This window comes from Lemur catta, chromosome 14 (genome assembly GCF_020740605.2).
Source record: "Lemur catta isolate mLemCat1 chromosome 14, mLemCat1.pri, whole genome shotgun sequence".
Taxonomy (NCBI): domain Eukaryota; kingdom Metazoa; phylum Chordata; class Mammalia; order Primates; family Lemuridae; genus Lemur; species Lemur catta.
The window spans coordinates 50000183-50021912 of record NC_059141.1 but is presented as its reverse complement, the minus strand read 5'-3'; the positions used below and the strand labels follow the sequence as shown (position 1 = coordinate 50021912).

General features: G+C 36.2%; 1 protein-coding gene and 1 pseudogene across 2 annotated transcripts in view; one reads left to right on the top strand and one right to left on the bottom strand.

The window, feature by feature from the left end:
- Positions 1 to 21730, bottom strand: part of MICU1 (mitochondrial calcium uptake 1) — a 238307-nt gene that overhangs the window by 93647 nt on the left and 122930 nt on the right. For both annotated transcript variants that reach the window (XM_045569191.1, XM_045569192.1), the window contains exon 7: positions 2637 to 2719. In XM_045569191.1, the coding sequence (XP_045425147.1) occupies positions 2637 to 2719 (83 nt within the window). The remainder of the gene's footprint in view (positions 1 to 2636; positions 2720 to 21730) is intronic.
- LOC123650333 lies at positions 8875 to 10711 on the top strand (annotated as a pseudogene).

Genomic DNA, 21730 nt, shown 5'->3' with positions numbered 1-21730 from the left:
TTAGAGTAAGTTACTTAACTCTTTTGAGTCTCAGCTTCTTGTGAAATGGGGACAATATTTCTTCTGTTTACAGTTTTGTTGTGAGGAGGAAAAATAATTAATATAAATGTTGCTAAAGGTTTTCCATAGAAACAACATTCAACAAATCATAGCTGTTATTACCATATTGATTAGCCACTTAATCATAATATGGTGTTTTAAACATAAATCCATCACTATTTTTAGACCTACAAGAAGCTGAGATTATTTTAATAAAGACTAATGACACACTATATTGTTAGAATGCCAGGAATTTTTCTCCCCATAAAAATTTATATTATTATATGTAACTAAAAGAGAACAATGAAATAGACATTTCAAAGTTGTTTGTAATTCAAGATATAATTTATAAAGTTTATCCTTTAAAAAAGTGCATTTGACAAACATATAGTGACCGCCAACTATGCGTCAGCTGCTAAGGAATACAAAAAAGAATTACACCTAGCTTGGCCTCAAATCTACCAGTGGACCCCAATTTGTATCTAGATAACAATAATCTGTCATTTGAGGATAGTCTAGCAGCAAAAAGTTCTATAGGAAGCAGTGAAGTATATAGGAAAGAATGTAGGTTTTGAAGTCTCAAAGATGAAAAGAGATGAAGACTTTGCAACAGATAATCTACTGTATGTAATATCCCAATAAGAATGCACTATCAGGTACATGACAGTTCAGTTATTCCTAAACCATTTAATCTACAGGTCAAACGGTACATGCTATGAAGAAGAACAAAAGTCTCTGGCTCTATAACAAATAGAATAGTACAATGGAAGGACATTAGATGGGGAATCAGGAGACATAGGGTCTGATTTCACTATTCTGTGGTGAAAGCAGAATGTAGGCCGGTCAATTAACTAACCTCTTTGGGCCTTAGTTTTCTCACTGGAAAAATGCAGGGTTAGAGTACATTATCTCAAAGGCTCTGTATACCTCTAAGTGAATATTATAAATGTTGTAGCTATGATTTTTTTCTGGGGTCATGTTTTATCTTGTAAAATAACACTAGTTGACATTTGTTTCTCAATCACATGGAGACTTTAAAGACAAGTATACAATGCATTTTAAAATTATTTAAGATTTGTACACTTTAAATTGAAATATAGGGTAATCAGAACAATGCTTCTTTATTTGAAGGCAATGCATAATTCATTTCACCTGCCAGAATGTGAGAAATGAAGAATTTTCTAATACCAGTAAGCCTGTATTGAGCATCAGTGTCAGGACCTGCCATGATTTAAGTCTTGCATGTGGCTATAAATATTGCAACTTATATCCTTCATATGAAAGCATTTTAAAGTCTTTCTTCCTTGGAAAATGTATATGTTAGCAGCAAAAGTGGTGTGGAGAGTGTGGGTGTAAGTGATTGAGAAAAAGGAATGTATTTAGGGAAAATTAACTAATGCTATAGCATCTTCATTAATGGTTAATAATATATGCACTGTCTAGGGGATGGACACGCTTGAAGCTCTGACTCGGGGGGGGGGGGGGGTAAAGGCAATATACGTAACCTAAACTTATGTACCCCCATAATATGTTGAAATAAAAAGAAATAATATAATAGCATAGTCCAAATACTGCCCCACTTATATATAAACTCTTAATAGCTACAAGTGTTCTTTCATTAAACACTTTTTTAAAAAAGTATGTATCACTAGATTTTACATGATGTTTATGGGTGTGAGAGGGAGAGAAAGAGAGATAAGGAGAAAGAGAGACTGTTTCTCAGTTGGGAAATATTTTCTTAAAATATTTATATATTTTTACTTAGAAAACTTTTGTTAAAGGCATCACACAAGATTCACTCAAAATATACCAATTCAACTAGTCATGTTGAATATTTTCTACGTGCTATATGCTGTGAAGAAAACCAAGAGAAATAAAAAATATTTTTGAAATAAAATCTCAATCCTTCTCTACTTTCTCACAACTGATACTTATCACTTCTCATACTTTCATACTAAAAAACATTCTGTCATGGCCTTGGGTGAACAGAGAATACAAAAAAATGCTTTATTTTACACATACATTTTTTTCTGTTTTGAAACCACTTCTGGCAATCATGATAACTGTATCTGGAGCGGCACCATAGCTTCCCAATGGCCAAAGTTCTATGGAAATGTAATTTCTTCCTAGGATTCAGAAGAAACTATAAACATTCACGGCGGGAACCTACTACAGTCAAAGACATGGTACCATTTTTCCTTCTCATATAGAAATCCATTAAGAATATATGTAGTTCAACCTTATATTCTGCAACTGCCTGGTACATTGGAGTTTTCTGATAAATGTTGAATGAATATATGATTAAATAGTCATAATTTAGTCTCCAGCTAGAGGCATTATAGTCTAATTCATGTTGGAGAATCAGAGTAATCTTGTCCTTAATCACATGCTCAAATAATTTCTTACATTTAGAGTGAAAAGCAAACAAGTACAACTTACCTGTTCAAACAATAATTCTGAGAAATGACATATTAGGTACTTCAAAAATTGGAATAGCCTCTCACCAAGTATATGACTAAGGCTAAGGTAACTCCCAGGCACATGAAAATGTGTTTTAAATATTAATGTATTTAAAGGAACTCTTCCGGACAACTTGCCTGTTCAAACTCCTCCATGTCTACTTCACCATCTCCATTCAGGTCAAACATCTTGAAGGCAATTTCAAAATTTCTCTGAGGAGCTGCAAGTGAAAAGGGAGAGGAGGAAAAAGGGAGAGAGGAAAAAGAAAAATAGATGACATTGACCAAAAATAAATCCATTTTAAAGAAAAAAAAATGGCTAAACACCAAAATGCAATATCTAAGTCACAAAATAATACCATATTTATTCAGGTCAATCTTTTAGGAATATGTAAAACCAAAAGATAATTTTACTATGGCTAGTAAAGATAGCACTTGTCTCTCTTCATATTTTAACACTCTTTTTCTTAAATACTTCAGTTTTGCTTTCTTAGACAACATTCTCTTAGCCATATACTATTAATGTTGTTGCTCTGTTTCTTAAATATAGTATTATTTATCTGCGCAAGAAAGTCTGTCAAGAGTGAGACATATTACTGCAAAGTAAGAAGTTGAAACTCTAAGGCTTTGTCTTGCCCTTACAACAAGCTAGCTTTCTACTTGTTCTTTCCATTGCAAATACAATTAGGAGTTCTGTGCATGTCATTCTGCCAATAAGGATAATTTCAAGCTGTTTTCTTATATTAGTTTACTCACTATCACTAAGGCTCTGTGGTAAGGTAGACAAGCATACTGTCAGCTATCCAGCCCTCTATTTCAATCATGTCAGCTGCAGACACAAATTACTGAGTAAAGTATACTTAAATGTTAAAATTAAGCTTAAGTTTAAAAAACAAAATGAAAAAATGCAAAGCTTGACAAGATGGTGTATTTTCTTCCCCTTAAATGAATGATGAAAGCTCATCAAAGCTTCTTTGATGTTCCCAGATCAATCAAAATATAATTAATATACTTTGTGCACGGGAATAAAATACAAACTTAACAGTCCTCTTTTACCATGCTAAATGTTCTGGTAAAGAAAACTAAGTTGTTTACCTTCTTCCTTTGGTGCTTCAAATTTATATAGGTCTAGAGAATAGACCAAAATAAATATCCTATATATCCTAGTAACACTGAATTAAAATTCCAGTTAATATCATTTTTACTAAAAAAAGTAAAGATTATATATGGATTAAAAAAGTAAAAATGAATTTTGTACATTATGCATAATTATAGAGAGTTCATATTCGCACCTTGCTCATGAATTTATCAATAGCAACACCTTCTGGACTTAAATTCCATTTTCAGATAGCTAGGCAGCTAGGCTGGTAAATTCCTAGTTTTTAGTTGCCTGGGTGAATCACGTGCCTATCAGCTACAGTCGTCTGCCTCGCTTGATACTGGCTTCCAAAAGGTTTGCCCCTTAGGCCACAACTACAATTGCTGAGAAGGATGCAGCTGGAGGAATTAGATTTTTGTATATTTATTGCTACTTCTCAAATTTTCCCTAACTTGCCTGATTGTTATCTTTTACTAAGGAGTTACTATGTGCTAAGCATTGAGCTAGATAATTTCAAGCTGTTTATTATTTGATTTTTGTACTTTCAATCCTGGAAGTTTTTATAAACAGGGAAGGAAATTGGGGCTCAAAGCAATTAAATGACTAGCTCAAAAGCACACAACTAATATGTGGCAGAACCGGAAGCTGAACTTAGGCCAACACTGATTTCAAAGCCTACAAACTTTTCATTATGTTCCACAGCCTCCAATATGAATACAGAGGTACTTATAACAATAAACACATACTCTTCATGCTGACACATTTTGACCTTGAAACAGAACAACAAAAATGACTCACTGGTTGTGTCATTCTCTGCAATAGCTGAGAGTTCCACATTGCTCATGTCAAGGAGATATCCAATATCAAAGAAACATTGCATGTATTACGCTCAGTAGTTTAGGCGTGGCTGTACTAAATGCAGACCCACAGGCAACATTAAATTCTCAGATAGATTTGTCATATGTCTTTTTTTTTTTTTTTTTTGACAGGGTCTTACTCTGTTGCCCTGGCTAGAGTGCAGTGGAGTCATCATTGCTCGCTGAAACCTCAAGCTCCTGGGCTCAAGTGATCCTCCTGCCTCAATCTCCCGAGTAGCTAGGATTGCAAGCATGAGTCATCATGCCCAACCTGTCACATGTTTTTTAAAAAACTCTGAATATAAATCTCTTTAGACAGAAATGCACTCTCCTATTCTTCCTTACCGTCTCATACTTGGTCTACTTCACTCGTGTATGTTATTTGCCTAATCCTTGTAGATACTTGAGATTGTAAAAATGGCAGACACTATGAAGCCACTGAAGGTTCTGAGTAGGAGAGTGACATAATCAGGCATTTATAAAGGACTTCTCTGGCTACTATGTGAAGGATGAGTTAGAAAAGAAGAGTCAGCTTCAGAGAAGATCACAGAAGTTCTTGTAAATGCTGAAAATGTGAACTGAGGTGATGGCAGTGGTAATGGAGAAGTGGGAACAAATCTGAAATACTTTAAGAACGTGGAAATTATATAACTTAATGATTAGTTAGTTGTGATGGGTTGAGAGCATAACTGGCTTAGACTACTGGGTAGCTTCCATGTCATTAACCAAGAGATAAAATAGATGTAAAAGGTTTGAGAAATAAAATGAGTTCAGATGGGATCTGCTAAGTTCAAGGAGTCCACAGCTTATTCAGATGGAGATGTTCAAGAGATAGTTGGAAACACAGGTCTAAAGCTTAAAAGAGAGAGGTGATATCTGGGAGTTACTGGCATATATGTGGTTAGCTGCAAAGAGCCAGAAATGAAGTTGTCCAGGGAGAACTGAGGAATGAGAAGGGTGAGCAAAGAGGAGAATGCAAGTGGAAACCAGTATTTAAGGTGTAAGGAAAGAGAAAGAAAGCAGTGACAGAGAAAGTGGCATCAGGAGGAATATAGTCCAAATTAATAGAAATAGGAAAAAAATTGCTGAGAGCCAAGTCACTGTGCTCTCATGAATTAAAGCAGGACTTCCATTCCCTATCTCCACTGATTATATAGGTTACATGGAGTGCTTAAAATTTTAGCTTTATAATAATCTTTTATTCTTACTGTCCAGTGAGTTTCATGAAGGCATGTACCTGGATCATTTAAATGACTGAATGAGTTATTCTAGCAAATCATAGTTAATATTTCCTCCTACAACTAAGGTTAAATTCATTTTACCAAAGTACACCCTGTACTGCTTAAGGTTTCTTGTTTTTTTATCCAATTTTGTTACTTTCAAACGGAGAACTTGCTTTATGTGGAGCTACTCATAATGCTTATTGAAGTATATGGGCTGACACTTTAGAGGCTGTGCTCCCATGCTCTGGTTACTGCTCAAGCAAGTTGGGCAGCAGCCTTGCACATTCTCATTTAGGCCTTACCAGCCTATCAGGGAAGGTATTCCCAGGAGGAGCTCTCAGCCTGTTCAGTCTTCATCTGCAATCCTGTCAAAGCATATGAGACAAACAAGCCCAAATTCAGCTTGCTTCAGTGAAACATGCTACACAGAATACAATGTCAAGCCATTCTCTTGTAAACAGCCTTCAGGGTAATTTTTAAATCTAGCTGTTTTGGAAAACTTTATGGTATCTTGTGTTTATGCTAACTCACAACCTGTTTCCACAGAAAGGTTCTGAGAGAGGAATTCTTTTAAAACCTAAGCTACTTGGAAGTGAACAGTGAAGCTTTCCCTCCCCTGCTGAAAATAGCATAAGTTTTATCTATACAATGGTTTCCAAAATGATATTAACAAATGTTGGAACTAATTAAAACAATAAGATTCTATGCAAGGTTAATTACTATATACGTTTTACTTGAATTTGTGTAACAATCTTTGCTACTAGGATATGGAGCTACATTAGGTCTGTCCTGGCTAAGAATCCATGTTTATAATATTATTCTGTCATTAACAATAATGATAATAACATTAACAACTCTAGGCTGTTCCCTGAAGCACATTATTTTTTCTACTTTGCTTTAGTAAGGAAAAAAAGCATCTTTCTCTATGTGTAGTCAGTCAAATAATCAGATAGCAACAACACTAGCTGTCTTGAGACTTTCATGGCTGTTTCACTTACTGTTCTTTAATAGAAAATTCACAAGACTAGGGCTCTAATTCTGGCTCTTCTAACAACATGAATCATTTGCTGTCTTAAATTCTTTTTTTGGTAGTACTGACAGGATGATGAAAAAATGAATAGGTTAGATTCTAAACAAGTCTCTTATTTTCTGTTGGTTTGATTCTACCACAAAAGAATTTCTACCTATATCATTCCTGTTTAAAAATGATGCTGTAGGATAAATGAGGTAATTAATATGCAATATTAGAGAAATCTGAGTTAGGAAAAAACTTTAGAATATGAGGCTCTATTCAATGATGACCTTTCTACTGAATTTGTAAGGATGATCACATAGCCTCTGTCTGGTTATTTCTGAGAGAGATGTCACCATTTCTGAGGCCTAAGCGTTGCTGACAATATTAATTGAGATATTTTTTTCTCATTCAGAGCCCAAATCTACTCTGTGTAGCTCCTACAAACTGTCATAGTTTAATTTTTTAAAAGAATAAAAAATATACCTGTTTCCTCACCTATATTATGGCCCTTTGAATAAATACACTATTATTATGTCTCTACTAAGGTTTCTCAGAAGCTGCTTTCAGAACTTCAACATCAGAATAGCCCTCCTCTAGGACACTTTAATGGTACTTCCATAAATGCAGTATCCTAAATATAGTTAATTTTGGTCATGACGTCTTTTTTAGAAACAACAGGACTGCTTCTCTGCAAACTAATGGATTAGCATTATTATGAGGTCCTAGTATCTTGCTTTCTATATAACATCAGGGTTGGAGATTGAGGGATAAAATTCCATAAGATTATATTTCAAAAAACACCCCTCCCTTAATTCTTCCAAACGCTTCAAGGTATGATGGCTGCATATAGTCTGAAGGAAATTTTTCTGCCCTTCCTACAGTGTGGGGGGAAAAAAGTTTCCATGGTATGATGCGTTTTAGTTGTAGTATAGCATTTTCTTGGGATGAGTTAGCTTCAGAATAAAATGAAAATATCATAAGAATATTATTTAATATTATCATTATTATATTATCTATATATTATTCTAATTATTATTGCTATCATATTATTGTTGCATTATTATTTTAAATACACTTAAGCAATAGCAGACCAATTTTCTTTCCATTGACCTAGTTGGCTTGTTTAAATCTGATTTCCTTTCTGGTAGTAACTATTTTACTGATACTCTGATAATCTCTTAGCCTTTTCAGTATTTTTTAATAGTTTCACGATAAGTGCCATGTTAACACTATAGCTAACAGAATGATTTAAAAGATATGCACAAAGCCAAGAAATATTCCTTTTTATAAAGCTATATATTTTATATTTACTTTTTATATGCAGTTAACTGTCGATAAAGGCAAATTTATGTGAGGCAAGGCATACTATGAATAACCAGCAGTTAATAAATTTAACTGGTACACTTTCTGCTACAACTCACAAGTCCCATAGTCAGGCTTGGCCTCATTTTTGTTTTGCAGAATTATCTATTGGCTGAAATATCCACCATTAATCTTTTTTTTAAATTTAGTTTCCCATTCATGTTCCATCATAACCACTATTAATCTTGAAACTTAAAGTCAATGGAGATGAGTCAATGAGAGTAACTATGGCATTCTGTCCTGGAATTAGGCAAACACTCCTGAAATTGCAGGATCTGGAATGGCAAAAAAAAAAAAAAAAAAAAAAAAAAACAACAGCAAAAAAAACCCCACATGGGAGTCAGCTGACAGCCCAGACAGAACCTGAGCTTCAAGAGTACACATGCCCAGGTAGCAAGAGCCTGCAGTGGCTATAGGCTGAGGCCAGCAAAGAGGACTCTAATGAGTCTACTTTAGCTCATGTCTCAGCCTGGGCATGTACCCCCTGGTGACATGTGACCCAGCCCTAGCCAGCACCAGCCTCCCTGAGCCTGCAACATGGCTCTTCGTCTGGGGCATTATGAAGTCTGCAGTTTTGCACAAAAGCAGTATCTATGCTGAAAGGGGCTAGTTGGCTCTGTTGGCGGTAGTGAGGGGGAAAAGCAGAGCTGCTGCTGTCACTCTGCAGTGCCCATATGACTTCAAAGGCCCAGATCCCTGCCGGTTCCTTGAATAGCACAATAGATTTCTTTGTATCCAGGATATGGTTCATGACCTTGTCCCTAATTCTGAAGTAAAAAACAGGGCAGTCATCTGAGGGAGCCACCTGATCCTCTCAGCCATGAAGACAGAGAAAGTACCTTCATCCCAGGAGACCTCAGCATGGTCTAGCTATAGCCAGAAGCTGATAGTTGGGGTGGGGGTGGGGGATCTTGCTTGCCTGGCTCCTGGTCATCCCCCTTCTGGTAAATGTGTGGCTTCCATGCCTTGGGTCTACATTGCTAGTGGTGCTGGGAGGATGGCTGGGCTCCAATGCCACTGTGAGGGGCTTCAGGTCAACTGTACCTAGAATGTTTCATCCCAATGGCCACCTGCTCTCTAAGTCCTGAGGCAAAAAGGCAGCTGGAACAGAAGATCAACCACACTTTGGTTATCCTGATTATTTGGGGCTTTGTGTTATCCTAATATCACTTAGTGAGTCAGGAGCCAGCCTTTGAGGAAGAGATGGAGGTGGCGATGAAAGGGTTGGTCCAGGAGCTTTGGAGGATGAGCACAGTGGACAGTTGTGCTCTTGCCCAGAGAGTTCTGATTCTATGGTTGTCACCTGCAGAGCTATATTCAGGAAAAGGAGGCCACTTCAGGGGAGCAAAGTGGTACAATTGAGCCCTCCAAGCCCTGGGAGGCTTATTGCTAGGCTATTGCCCCACTTACTGCTGTGTACCGTCCCAGTGCTGAGGTCACCTTTTGTGGATGTGTTGCTTCAAGCGCTAGTGCCCAAGCCTCCCTTGGAGACTCAGACTGGATGCCACGTGGTGGCTGAACTCATTATTTGCAATGCAACCTTACCACTGATCAGTAAACTGTCAGATCCTGACTGCATCCACTTTGTACTCATAAGTATCTTTTCCAAGGCCAGAAATGATCTGGCAGAAGGGGTTAAACCACTCTGCCCAGCCAGTGCCCTGGAACAGCCCTCAGTGCTCACATCTGCTACTGATTGCTGAGGTAGAATGTCAGCCAGAAGTGAGCACTTTTCCAACAGCAGCCTCAGTGCTCCTAAGTGCAGTGGGCCAGAAGGGCCTGCAGGCCCCCCCCCCCACCTGAAGTTGAAGAATGCCTGAAGCTACACAGGGATTTGGATGGGATGCCTGAAGAACGGAAAGTAGGAAATGACTCATCTCATTTCCTATAGCCAGATACTTGAGGGCCCCTGTTCTTATGTGAGGATTCAGAGCTGAAGTCTCTACTGTCTGAACTGGGCAAAGAAACCAACATGTTCATGACTTCAGGCAACTTCCTCTCTGACAGGATCCAAGATGTCTTGTATGTTCTAGGGGGTTTTCAGGCTTTAGAGCCTAAAGATGGTGAAGGAATTGAAGGAGCAGAGGCTGAGGTGAGACCAGGGACAGAAACAGAGATGGGACTGCTGATCTCCATGCTGAACTCCTGCCCAGAGATCCAGACTGACATAGCAGAGAAGGAAGTAGAGCAAGGAGATGTCACTTTTCTTACAGCTTTGCTTGAGGAGTCAGAAAGGTCCTCCCCCCAACCCCTGACCTTCATGCTTAGAGTAGGATTTTGCCAATGGTGTGTGCTCCCTCTATTTTAGTCTGCACTGGTTCTGCTTTCCTCCTCTCCAGCTGGTCTTCTCACCTCAGCCATGTTTAGCTTTGAGCATGAGCATCCAGATGACCCCACTGTCATCCAGAACCTTCCTATCCCTGGCACCATTACTGCCCGAGAGCACAGATTCCACCCATACATGTGCTACACTGTGAGGCGGCCTTTGATGGTGAGAATAGCAGTGGCCTGCAGTAGTTGGCCTACCACACCGTGAACTGCTGCTACCGGAATTCTTGATTCTGCAGCTTTGTCTGGAGGAGAAACCAGATTTACAAAAGTTCATCAAACTCAGCAGTTTCCCCAGCCCCAGACTGCCTGCTTGCTTTCACATCTAGCCACTCTGATGTGACAGCTTGGTGACCTACCAGGTTGTGGAAAGCACAGAGGAGAGGAATGAAGCATTGGGGGTCTAGGCTCCCCAGGTTTGCTTCAGGAATTTTGGCTTTTAGTTCCATCATATTTTTTCTGAGATAGTTCTTTGACACTAAACGCTTTGATCTAGGGCCTCACCTAGTTTAAACTTAAAAAAGGAACATTCACATTTTCACCTGTGCCCATAAGGTAGCGTGAGAAGTTAAATTAACTTTTCCATATTCATAGGTTGATCACTCTTAAATATTAAAATATTATCCAGAAATCCTTGCCTGCTTGTTTTCTTTAACAACCAAGCCTTTTTGCATGCTGTTTGACACCTCTAAGGAACAGGGAAAATAAAAAAATGTAATCAAATTTAACTCTAAAAACAAAAAAACACATGGACTGTAATTAGTTACAGAAGACACTGTGTTATGAAATAAAGTTAAAATCAAGGTTCTTTCTTCTGGTTGTGTTAGAATTATCATTAAAAGCACTGCAACAATGTTTTGACTATACCAAAAATTTTAGTTTCTTACCATTTAGTGATTTAATATGGTCAAACAAAAGTAATTAGACCACTTCCTAAATATGTTTTCTGTGGTTGTGCAGCTGTAAACTCCCATTAAGTTGTATAATACCACAGAGGGACCAAATTACATCAGTATCTTGCCATTTAAAATATATAGCTACCCACATGATGTACAATTCAAAATGATAAAACGTTAAGAAATGTTCATTGATAACTTTGGGAATATAATACCTAGAAATTTCCTTAGTGGGAGAATAAGACAATAGGGCAATCAAAAATAGTTAAGGATCATGATATGTAAATACATTAATCTAGTTCTTCTTAGCCTTGCTCCTTTAACATAGAATAGGAAAAAAAAAATTCTCCTGGTAAAATGTCAAATGCTAAAGATAAAGAAAAATCCTCAACCATCCAGGAGGAAAACATATTAGTTATTAGAAAAAAGAAAGTATTAAGTTGTGTCATAATTCTCTATAACACTTGAAAATTACAGAGTCTTGAGGGAAAACAACTGTAATCTAAAATTCTATAAAAGTGAAGTCATCATTTACTTACATTAGCAACAGAAAGTATTCTCAGACATGCAAGGACTTTGCAATTGTATAATTCATATACCTTTCCTACTAAAATTCTCCAAGAAACAGTGGTAAACATCTGGAGCAAAGGATGGTAAAAGATGGTAGGTAGCCTGCTGGCTAGCCAATTGTTTATGTATTCCATAGCTGCTTTTGAGCTACAAAGCCAGAGTTGAGTAGTTGCGACAGAGACATTTAGCCTATAAGCCTGAAATATTTGTTATCTGGCCCTTTAAGAAAAAGTCTGACAATTCTAGTTGAGGAGATTCTTCAGACAACAACAAAGAAAACCAATCAAAATAAAGGAATAAAGACAGGAAGACGAGACACATTAACATGTGAGCAATAAATTAAGTAAACCATAAAATCAGTAAAACAGAGTTGAGCTTCAATAATTAATAAAATAATATTAATAGCATCTGCCATTTATGAAATGCTTATTATGTATCAGGCACTTTATATGAATTATTTAATACTCCCAACCACCATGTGACATTGGTACTATTAATATCCATCCTGTTCAAAAAAAAGGAAGCTAAGGTACAGAGTGTGTCCAGGGTCATAGAGCTAAGATTCAAATCCAGATAGTCTGCTAGAGCATGCACTCTTAGCTATTACACCAAAATGGTTATAAAGTAATGAAATACGAAAAATACTTCTTGGAAGTGAAAATATGTAACATAAAATTATTTAAAAATAAAGGTAATTTGGAAAAAATACCAGATTATTAACATTGCAAAAACTGAGTGGGGAGAAGAAAGTAAAAGGAAGATAAATTTCTCAACTTCCAACAGGAGACATTAAAAGTTATGGATGGCTTCATTCTAGGTAAAATGGCCACACACACAAAAATCTATATATACACATCTATATACATACACATATGTATGTCTGTGTGCATATTACACATACATATATGTATATATTTGTGTGTTGATTTAATTCACAGGTTACTACTAATAGCATATTGAAATTATCAGGGAGAAAAACCCAATAAATATAGGTAAAACCTAAAAGAAAAAAGCAAGAAAGCATAAAAAATATAAGGTGAAAGAAGGAAGACCAAATAAATCATAATAAAGTTAAATGAACTAAGTTCCTCAGATTGTATCAAATTATGTTATTTATAATAAACATACCCAAAATAACATAGGAAAATTTTTTAAAAGAGGGGATATATAAGAAAACTAAAACAGGAAGAAAGCAGAGTGGTAATATTAATATAAGACAGAAACGAATTCAAGGCAGATGGATTAATAAGAGCAAAAGTGTCTGGGCATGGTGGCTCACACCTGTAATCCCAGTCCTTTGGGAGGCTGAGGTGAGAGGATCGCTTGAGGATAGAAGTTCAGGACATGCTTGGACCCTGTCTCTACAAAAAAAATTAAAAAAAAAAAAATTAGCCAGGCATGGTGGTGGCGCGGGTCTGTAGTCCTAGTTACCTGGGAGGCTGAGGGAAGAGGACCACTTAAGCCCAGGAGTTCGAGCTTACAGTGAGATACGATAGTACCACTGCACTCTACCATGGGCAACAGAGTGAGACTCTGTCTCTAAAATAAATAAAAATAAAATAGAAAAAAAAGAAGAGGCTGCTACCACTAGTGGAGCTATGCTCCCTCTTTCTAACAAGACCACTTTGTCAACCAGAAAGCTCCCCCTGTTACATAGCCTCCTGGATGTTTCCTGGCTCTCATCCTTGTAATTACAGAGAGAGTTATGGGGGTTGCTTTCCATGATGTGCTCCAGCTATGTCTGACCCAACCAAGCACACTTTTCTGCTCAGTGGCCAAGAGGATGGGGATTGAGTAATTTTGCTGTTTTTCTGAGTATGAGTTTCCCCATTAGATCTTATTTTAGATTACATTTACACTGTGTAGTACCAGTGGTATGTTTGCCCATGTTCCCTTTGTACAACACAGGGGAAAAAGTAATTGTGTTGGATGAAGAATTTCCTAGAAGGCAGTGAATTTAGTTTACTTTGACATTTCACCAAGGACTAGTCCTTTCCCTTCAATTTGTCTTGGTCCGGATCTACGGGGTTCCTTCCTGCCTTTAGTGGAAAGAGCCCAAGGAGGAAGGAGCCCTATGTGTTTAACTCATGCTCTGCCACTGGAAAGCCTAAGGAGCCATGCACAAAACAGAATTATGAACAGGGTTAGTCCTATAAAAAGATAAAGAGGGAGTTCCTGATGAATCTAGCATAGAACAAAAAGACAGATGACCCTGTCTGTGAGAACAATGTTCTTAGGATAAAACAATGCTCTGCTTGAAACATTTTCATTTCTAGGTGCTGAAACAAGTTATATTATTTACCTATTTTGCAATAAATGTCAACAGATAATGTTATTCTCTTACATTGGTAAGGGAATTTCTTTTCATTAGAATCAAATACAGGTGGATATTACTTTACACATAGCCTAGACTTAAAAAGAATCTATTTAAGGAAATATTGTAGTGATTACTTCTGTGGAAAAGAATAATTATCCTTTAATTTACCTGCTTTATAAATCTGGGTTTTGAACCATAAATTTTCTTAAAAGGAGGCATCCAAGACCCTCTCTCTCATGGATTCATATTTACACAGTTTAAAAGCAACTCTGTGACAGGGGAGTGAGCACAGGAAGACTAAAGTTAGTTATGTTATTGTCTAGGGGCCTCATGGGGTTAACGTATCTAATCTGGTCCTAGATAACAGATAAGACATCCAAAGTATTTGGCCCATGGAGGTACTTTAGATACATAAATTCATTTAACTGTAATGCCAAGTCTTTTATGTTTTTTCCTTATAAGAATCTAACATCCTTTTCTTTTTTATTTCTGCATACTGAGATATTTGTAAAATGGACTTTTGAAAGTCTACAGTACCAGCAAACATAGAAATGACTAAAAGACAGGCTTTGCAAACACTAAAAATAATTATAAGGGGTGTTTAAAAAAAAGAGAAAGGTTTCAAAAACCATCAGAGAAGCTTAATAAACTATTCTTACCACTCCAAATATCCTTAACTATTGATGTGAATTAGCAGTAATTAGAGTAGCTACCCCCTTTTCACTGTGTAAAAGAAAAAAGAAAAACAATAAGTGCAGTGAATTCTAGTAACTGCCAATATCTGTGTTTTCCTTAAAAGGGACAGTGGTAGGAAAGGCACATAGGGCCTCATAGGCCACTGTAAATATAGTCTTTATTCCAAGATAGACTGGAAGGCTTTGGGGAATTTTGAGTAAAGGAATGACATGATCTTATTGAAATTTAACAAAATCATTCTGGCTGCTGTATTGCAGTAGACTACAGAGATGCAGGGGTGAAAAGGGGGAGACCAATTAGGAAGGTATTGAAATAATCCAAGTGAGATACGAGAATGCCTTGTGTAAGAGTAGACTATTTTATAAAGTGTATATGTATGCATGTGTATGTGTGTATACACACACATATGTATTTTTTCTTTTCCCAAAACAGAAAAGTGTAATAGGTATATTTTGACTCATCAATATATTATGAACATTTTTCTATGCTAATAAATCTCTGTACAAAGATTACATTAAGAACTATATTAAATTTCATTGCATAGATTTATTTTAATTGGTTCAGCCACTTGATATTTGAGTTCTTTCCAGTTTATTTTTTGACCATCAACATCATTATACATGTGATTATTTTATTGGCCTAAACTTTCAGAAAAGGAACTGCTGGACCAAAGGGTAAGTACTTTATGAAAGTGCTTGACAAACACTGTCATTTTTAAAAAGTTGTGCCAATAATTTATGCTCTCACCAATACCATATAGTCAATTAAATTTAAGTGTCAATTCCAATAGTTAATTCTGGAATACAAATGGTTTGGGGAACACTGTGGATTTGGCAGTCAAATGAAAAGAGGTTAATTGTCTCTTCAAAGAGGTAATCAACCCTAATCTTTTTCTCAGTTTCTTACAATTCTTTAGACCTTTGAGGGGTCTAAGCTTAGGAAAGACTTTACATTATATAGTTTTGGGGACTGAGCCCATCTTCTGGCCAATTTAACCTTAGGGCAGGACTCAGGGGTAAAGCTGCCCAAGATGCAAGGTACATAAATAATGCAAACATTTTGTATAGTTCCTAGACAAATTTCTGTGATTTATTGGTCTATAGTCAGTCACAGGGTAGCCAAGACCCCATTAAAATAGAAGGAGGGCAATTAAGTTGCTATTCCCAGCAGCACTTACTGGGAGCAGCTAGACAGAAGACCCATGTTTCTACTCTAACAAATTGTGAGCATTAAAAAAAAAACAAACCACTAAGAAATTTAATGTATATTTTCTGAACAGGCTTAAAATTCATATTGACTCAGTCTTGCCAGTGTTTCAAAATTTTAAGACAATGAAACTATATGAGACAGTTACTATGAACTTATCATTACAGGTACAGTCACTGCAATGGCTAAAAAGAGCTCTTTGTTCTTTATTGTGCCTCAGTATGATTTATTTATTTAATGGCAATTGGCAAGGTTTTCTAAATAATATGAAACACTACATGTTAAGAATCTGAGCTTAAAAACTTCATAAGAAGACTGAGAGATTTTCTAAATTCCTCCGGTGAGGCTTTAGCTCTATAGGCACTTATTCCTTTTAGTGACTGTTTTTCTTTCATTTGTATGTTTTCTAGAAAATATATTTCATCCCTGATTCTCAAAAAAAAAAAAAAAAAAAAAGACATATAATTTCACACCCGAGGGAAAGAAATAGCTGATGTTTCTAGTTCATAGCTTATCTCTGAGCTTTATCTCAGCCTCAGTTACTAGATGACTTTCAGAGAGCTCCCAGAAAGAGTTTTTCATTTAAACTGGTCTTCGTTACACTGTAATTTGACAGTTGTGCTACAGAAAGAGTATTCAATGCCAGAGATGTCAAAAAGCTTGGATTTCCCAAGAGTTCCTGGGTGAGATTCTAAAAGGCAAGTCAGTGCTTTACTCTTGCGTTAAGGTCATGTTCTACTTCAGGAATATACTCTCTTCAAATTCATGTGAGTATTTTATGCCTAAATTACATTTGCCTATGTGATAGACCCCTAGCTGTATCTTCAGAGATCTTAAAAAAAAAAAATCATCTGCTTGAATTTCATTTCATTCTATGTGGTTTTTTCCATACCATGTGCTTAATAGCCAAAGTGACAATTTATGCCACGATGCAACTTATTGCATAGATGCTTAGAACTAGATGCTTTAATAAAGAAATTGGATTTTTTTAAAGCCAGTCAAATTTAACAGTGAGGGGTTGAATACCAACTTCAGTGACATTAATGTTAGTAAGTTCTGATAACCAAGAAATTGAATTTTTGTAACTTAACCTATGCTAATTTGAAGGACCCTTTTATATGTGACTAAGTTTGATATTTATCCCCAAACTATCTGTTTTTCAATTTAGTGTTCAAATAGAAAAATTTAGCTATGCTAATTCATTTGGTAGCTTTCATAATATATATACACATAGAGAGTAACTATTCCTTGAAAACATTTTTAAATACTAGGTAAGGATGCTGAGGGTACTTGGAGCAATATAAAATTATAGTATTGATACTACGTAATCATAGATATTGAGTCTGAGATTTGAGTTCTTAGATAGAGTCTGAAATACTATGCATAAAAAATAAACAAAAAGAAAAATTCTTAGATATTTATTTAGCCAACAAATATATCTGTGCCAGATACTGTGCTATATCCATATCTTCTCCAGAATGGGCAGTAATTAGGCAAAGCATTCAATGACAAGCACTATTTCTTGCCTTGATTCCCTTTGTGCACCCTTCAAATTCCCCAGCACAACAAATACGCATTTTCAAAAGCTGTTTCAGGGGCAGCTAAGCAACACCCTGTAAAGCCTAAGCATAACTAAACACTGTGAAGTTCTAGGTTTTAGTGAAAGGTTCAGCTATATAGATATGCCAATACATCTGATTCTAGCCCAGCTTCTAAGAGGCAAACAATGTGAAAAAGTAGGGCTCACAGGCCATAAGTAAACATCATCTTTAAACATCATCAATTATTGAGGGCTAAATTCATGCAGAGCTATCCTAACCATCAACAGAACAAAAATAGGACAGGATAGAGGCTGAGGAGAATAGGACAGAAGTTAAAAGAGTTATAAGGGACTAGGATCAGGGCAATTTTCTACAGTTTGCTGTAGGGTAATGAAGAGGAGACTAAATATGGCAGAAAGGTACACGGAGGTCCATCTGACACTGTAATCCAGGGCATAGAGATAGATGAGTGGCTGGGTCTCCTTTCTACTTGGAAGGGACTCAGAGAAGCCACATCCCAAACACTCTTTTATTCAAACAGTTTTAGAATGACTGCTACTAGCTGAATACAATGTTAGGTACTTTGGGGATACAAAGCCATGTGACATAGTTCCCACTTCAAGATATTATTTAGTGATATCCTATCTACTGCCTAAATTTTCTTCAACTAGAGATTCTTTTGAATTAACAAGGATTTTCACGCAAATATCTCTGGAACTGTTATGGAGCACCATAATTCATTCACAATTTTAATGTAAAAATTGTTTTTAAATTACGATTTTTTAAAAAAACTAAAGTCCTAGTTGAGATTGCTAGAAGGGTAGTTTTGAAGAGGGGAGAAGAAGGAATAACTCAATATGTTAGGGCAGAGAATTCAGCCTATTCTGAAGTTTTACTTTTCCTGTTCTATTAACTTTCTCCTACCAATAAATGAGGCCTAAGAAAGAGGGAAGCCTTTGGATTTCCTCACTGCTTCCCCATTTGGCTTTCCTTTCTGAGAGCCTGAGGAGCACAAAAGTAGAATCAAGGGCAGAACTTTTCTCTCTTCTCCAGCTCCCATGTGATTCTCAGACACCACAGGGAACTGATTCCATGGAAAAGTAGCAGAAAGTTTTATAGGCCAACATAAGCCATTAACAGAGGACAGCCCATCAACTGATGAGTGGATAAAGAAAATGTGGTGTGTGTACACACACACACACCCCCCATGGAGTATGTCTCAGAGATAACAGAGAAAGAAATGATGTCTTTTGCAGCAACTTGGGTAGAGCTGGAGGCCATTATCCTAAATGAAGTAACTCAGGAACAGAAAAATAAATGCCACATGTTCTCTCTTATAAATGGGAGCTAAACTATGGCTACAAAAGGACACACAGAGTGGTATAATGGACACTGGAGACTCAAAAGTGGGGAGGTTGGGAGGGGGATGAAAAATTACCTACAGGTACAATGCACACTATGTGGGTGATGGGTACACCAAAAGCCCAGACTTCAACACTATACAATATATACACGTAACAATTCAACTTGTACCCCCTAAATCTATTAAAATTTTAAAAAAGGAAAAAAAAATCAAAAAGGAAAAAAATTTTAAAAAAGAAAGAAAAAAATGTATGGAGACATAATTTTGGTGGCAGCATCAGTCCATATAGCACACAGAGACATTTCTGACCATCTCATTCTCTACTCTTTCCTTCTTTCTTTTTTTCTGGATATCTTTGGGAAGGAAGGAAAGGAAGGAGGGTGGGAGGGAAGGGAAAGGAAGGAATTCCTTCCTCTCCTCTCCTTCGCTCCCCTCTCCTCCCCTCCTCTCCTTTTCTTTTCGAGACAGGATCTTGCTATGTTCCCCAGGCTAGTCTGGCACTCCTGACCTCAAGCAATCCTCCTACTTCAGCCTCCCAAGTCTCTGGGATTATAGGTATGAGCCACCACGCCCGGCCTCTCTTCTTTTTAGAGCAAAGACTCATCCTGACTAATGAAAGGGTAGGGTTCCAGAAGTCATGTGTCCCTAACCAGATTTCCATAATATGTGATGTGAATATTAGAACATTAGGATTTTCAAAAAAATAAAAATGGATCAATTCAAATAAAACCCGAGTATGAAAGGCTAATAAGGAGAATCTCAAGGTTAAAATATATTTAGATATTATTTTTCTTATAACCACACTTTACTTCTTTTGTTTGCCCCTCGGCCTTGTTAACTCTTAGAACTAATCCCAAGCAATTATTGCCAAAGGATAAATTTCCTTTTGGAGAGAAAGAAAATATTTGAATCTTCTAGTATAGTCATAAGCAGATTTAGGGAGATTAAACACAAACGCCACTTATTTCTTGCTCATCTTGTGTGGTTGTTGATACAAAAAAATATGTGAATATTTCAACTTTCTGTAACAACTGGGGCTACTAAAATGCATAGTGTTCTCAAATGCATCTGATTCAAAATGAATTTAACATCATCTATAAATACTGGATACATTTAAAAGCATTATTTTATTGTTTAGACAGAAGTTGCATTACTATAAAACCAATGAATTAACCATGAAAACAGGTTATGCTAGAGAAGGAAGTTACTGGTAAATAACACATTGAGATACTTTTGGCCTTACAACTTGCAAGTGAGTACTTGTGAAATTCTAAGCACCGCTTATAAGGCTAAAATTACACTAAAGATTCGTCTTTCATTATCTTTGTCTTAGTCCTCATGATGACAATTTAGCAATAGCAGATAATCCCCAGACATAAGAAATTATAAAGATTTTCTCTATCACATCCCGAACTCTCATGTCACAATAAAAAGGATTTGTAATTGCTCTATAACTGTTGATAGATCTCAGATTTAGGCCTTGCTCATATTTTTCAACAGATCACTGGACCTGAAAAATGTATTTTCATCTATAACTTCTTGACATTTTCATTAGATGGAATGGACTCATCAGCACCATGCTTTCTAAGTCACATTCACTTTGTGATCTATTCTTGACTAGAGCATGGCAAGAGAAATAAAATATTATACAATTTTACTTGAATGCTATTATAGTTTCTCAAATGGTTTGTATATTTGTGAGAAATATGCATCATGATGAGGATGTGGTTTAACTTTCAGTAAATCAAATGTAGCTATTGTGAAAATGAAGAATTCAATTTCCCCACTGATTCTCTGAAATCTAAAGAGGGAATCAAAATGAGAATAGGCTGAATTATGCCTGATTTTCATTAGGATTGTCCCCAAACTTTAAAGCCCAGGGTACTGAATGTGCCATAGCCATTTTTTGCTTTTGGTTTGTCTGGTGGCTTTTCAAAAATTAACTGTAAACAGTAAGAAAGATGCTAAATAACCAACTTTTGTAAATGTTTTATTGTCACCTCTCCATCTCCCCATCAAGCTATCTAGAATTGTTTTCATGTTATTGGTGTATAGGGTTAATAATTTTAGTTAGAACACATATAAAGACAAAGAACACACAAAAAAATTTCATAATTGTCAAAGGTCAAGATCCAGATTATGTTATCATTACCTAGTAAATCAGCATTAGGAAGAATGATCCAAATCAATAAATAATAACTAGTGTTCCCGATAAATCCTGATAACCCTTCTCTATACCTAGTTATGGAAAAAAATCTCTGACTTCCATTATAAGATTTAACATATCCTAATGTTGCAGTTGGTTAGTGCAGATAATTAAGCCATTAATAACCATGCTTGTGTATTCTCACTCAATTTTTATTAACCTACTTTAAGGATCAGAGGCTCTTCGGAAATTATTTAATAATAATTATTAACATTCTCTTCATCTTGCCTAGAATGAATGTGAATTTATTTTATTTATGAGTAGTTATCTAGTAAATACTTAATATTCTACTCAATATAGATGCTATGGCTCATGCTGGAAATTCTTCAAGTTAATCCATCAAAGCTGATCAAAGAAATAGGATATAAAGCAATAGAATTTGCAAATTAGGAAAAAAGGGGGATACAAATATACAAATTCTGAATTACCATAAGAAACCAAGCTTGTTTGGAAATAAATTAATTAAAATGCACATTTTCCTCACTCCACTGGTACTGGATACAGACTAAATACATAAACAGCTACAAAGACTATTCTCAGTTTAGGATATCAA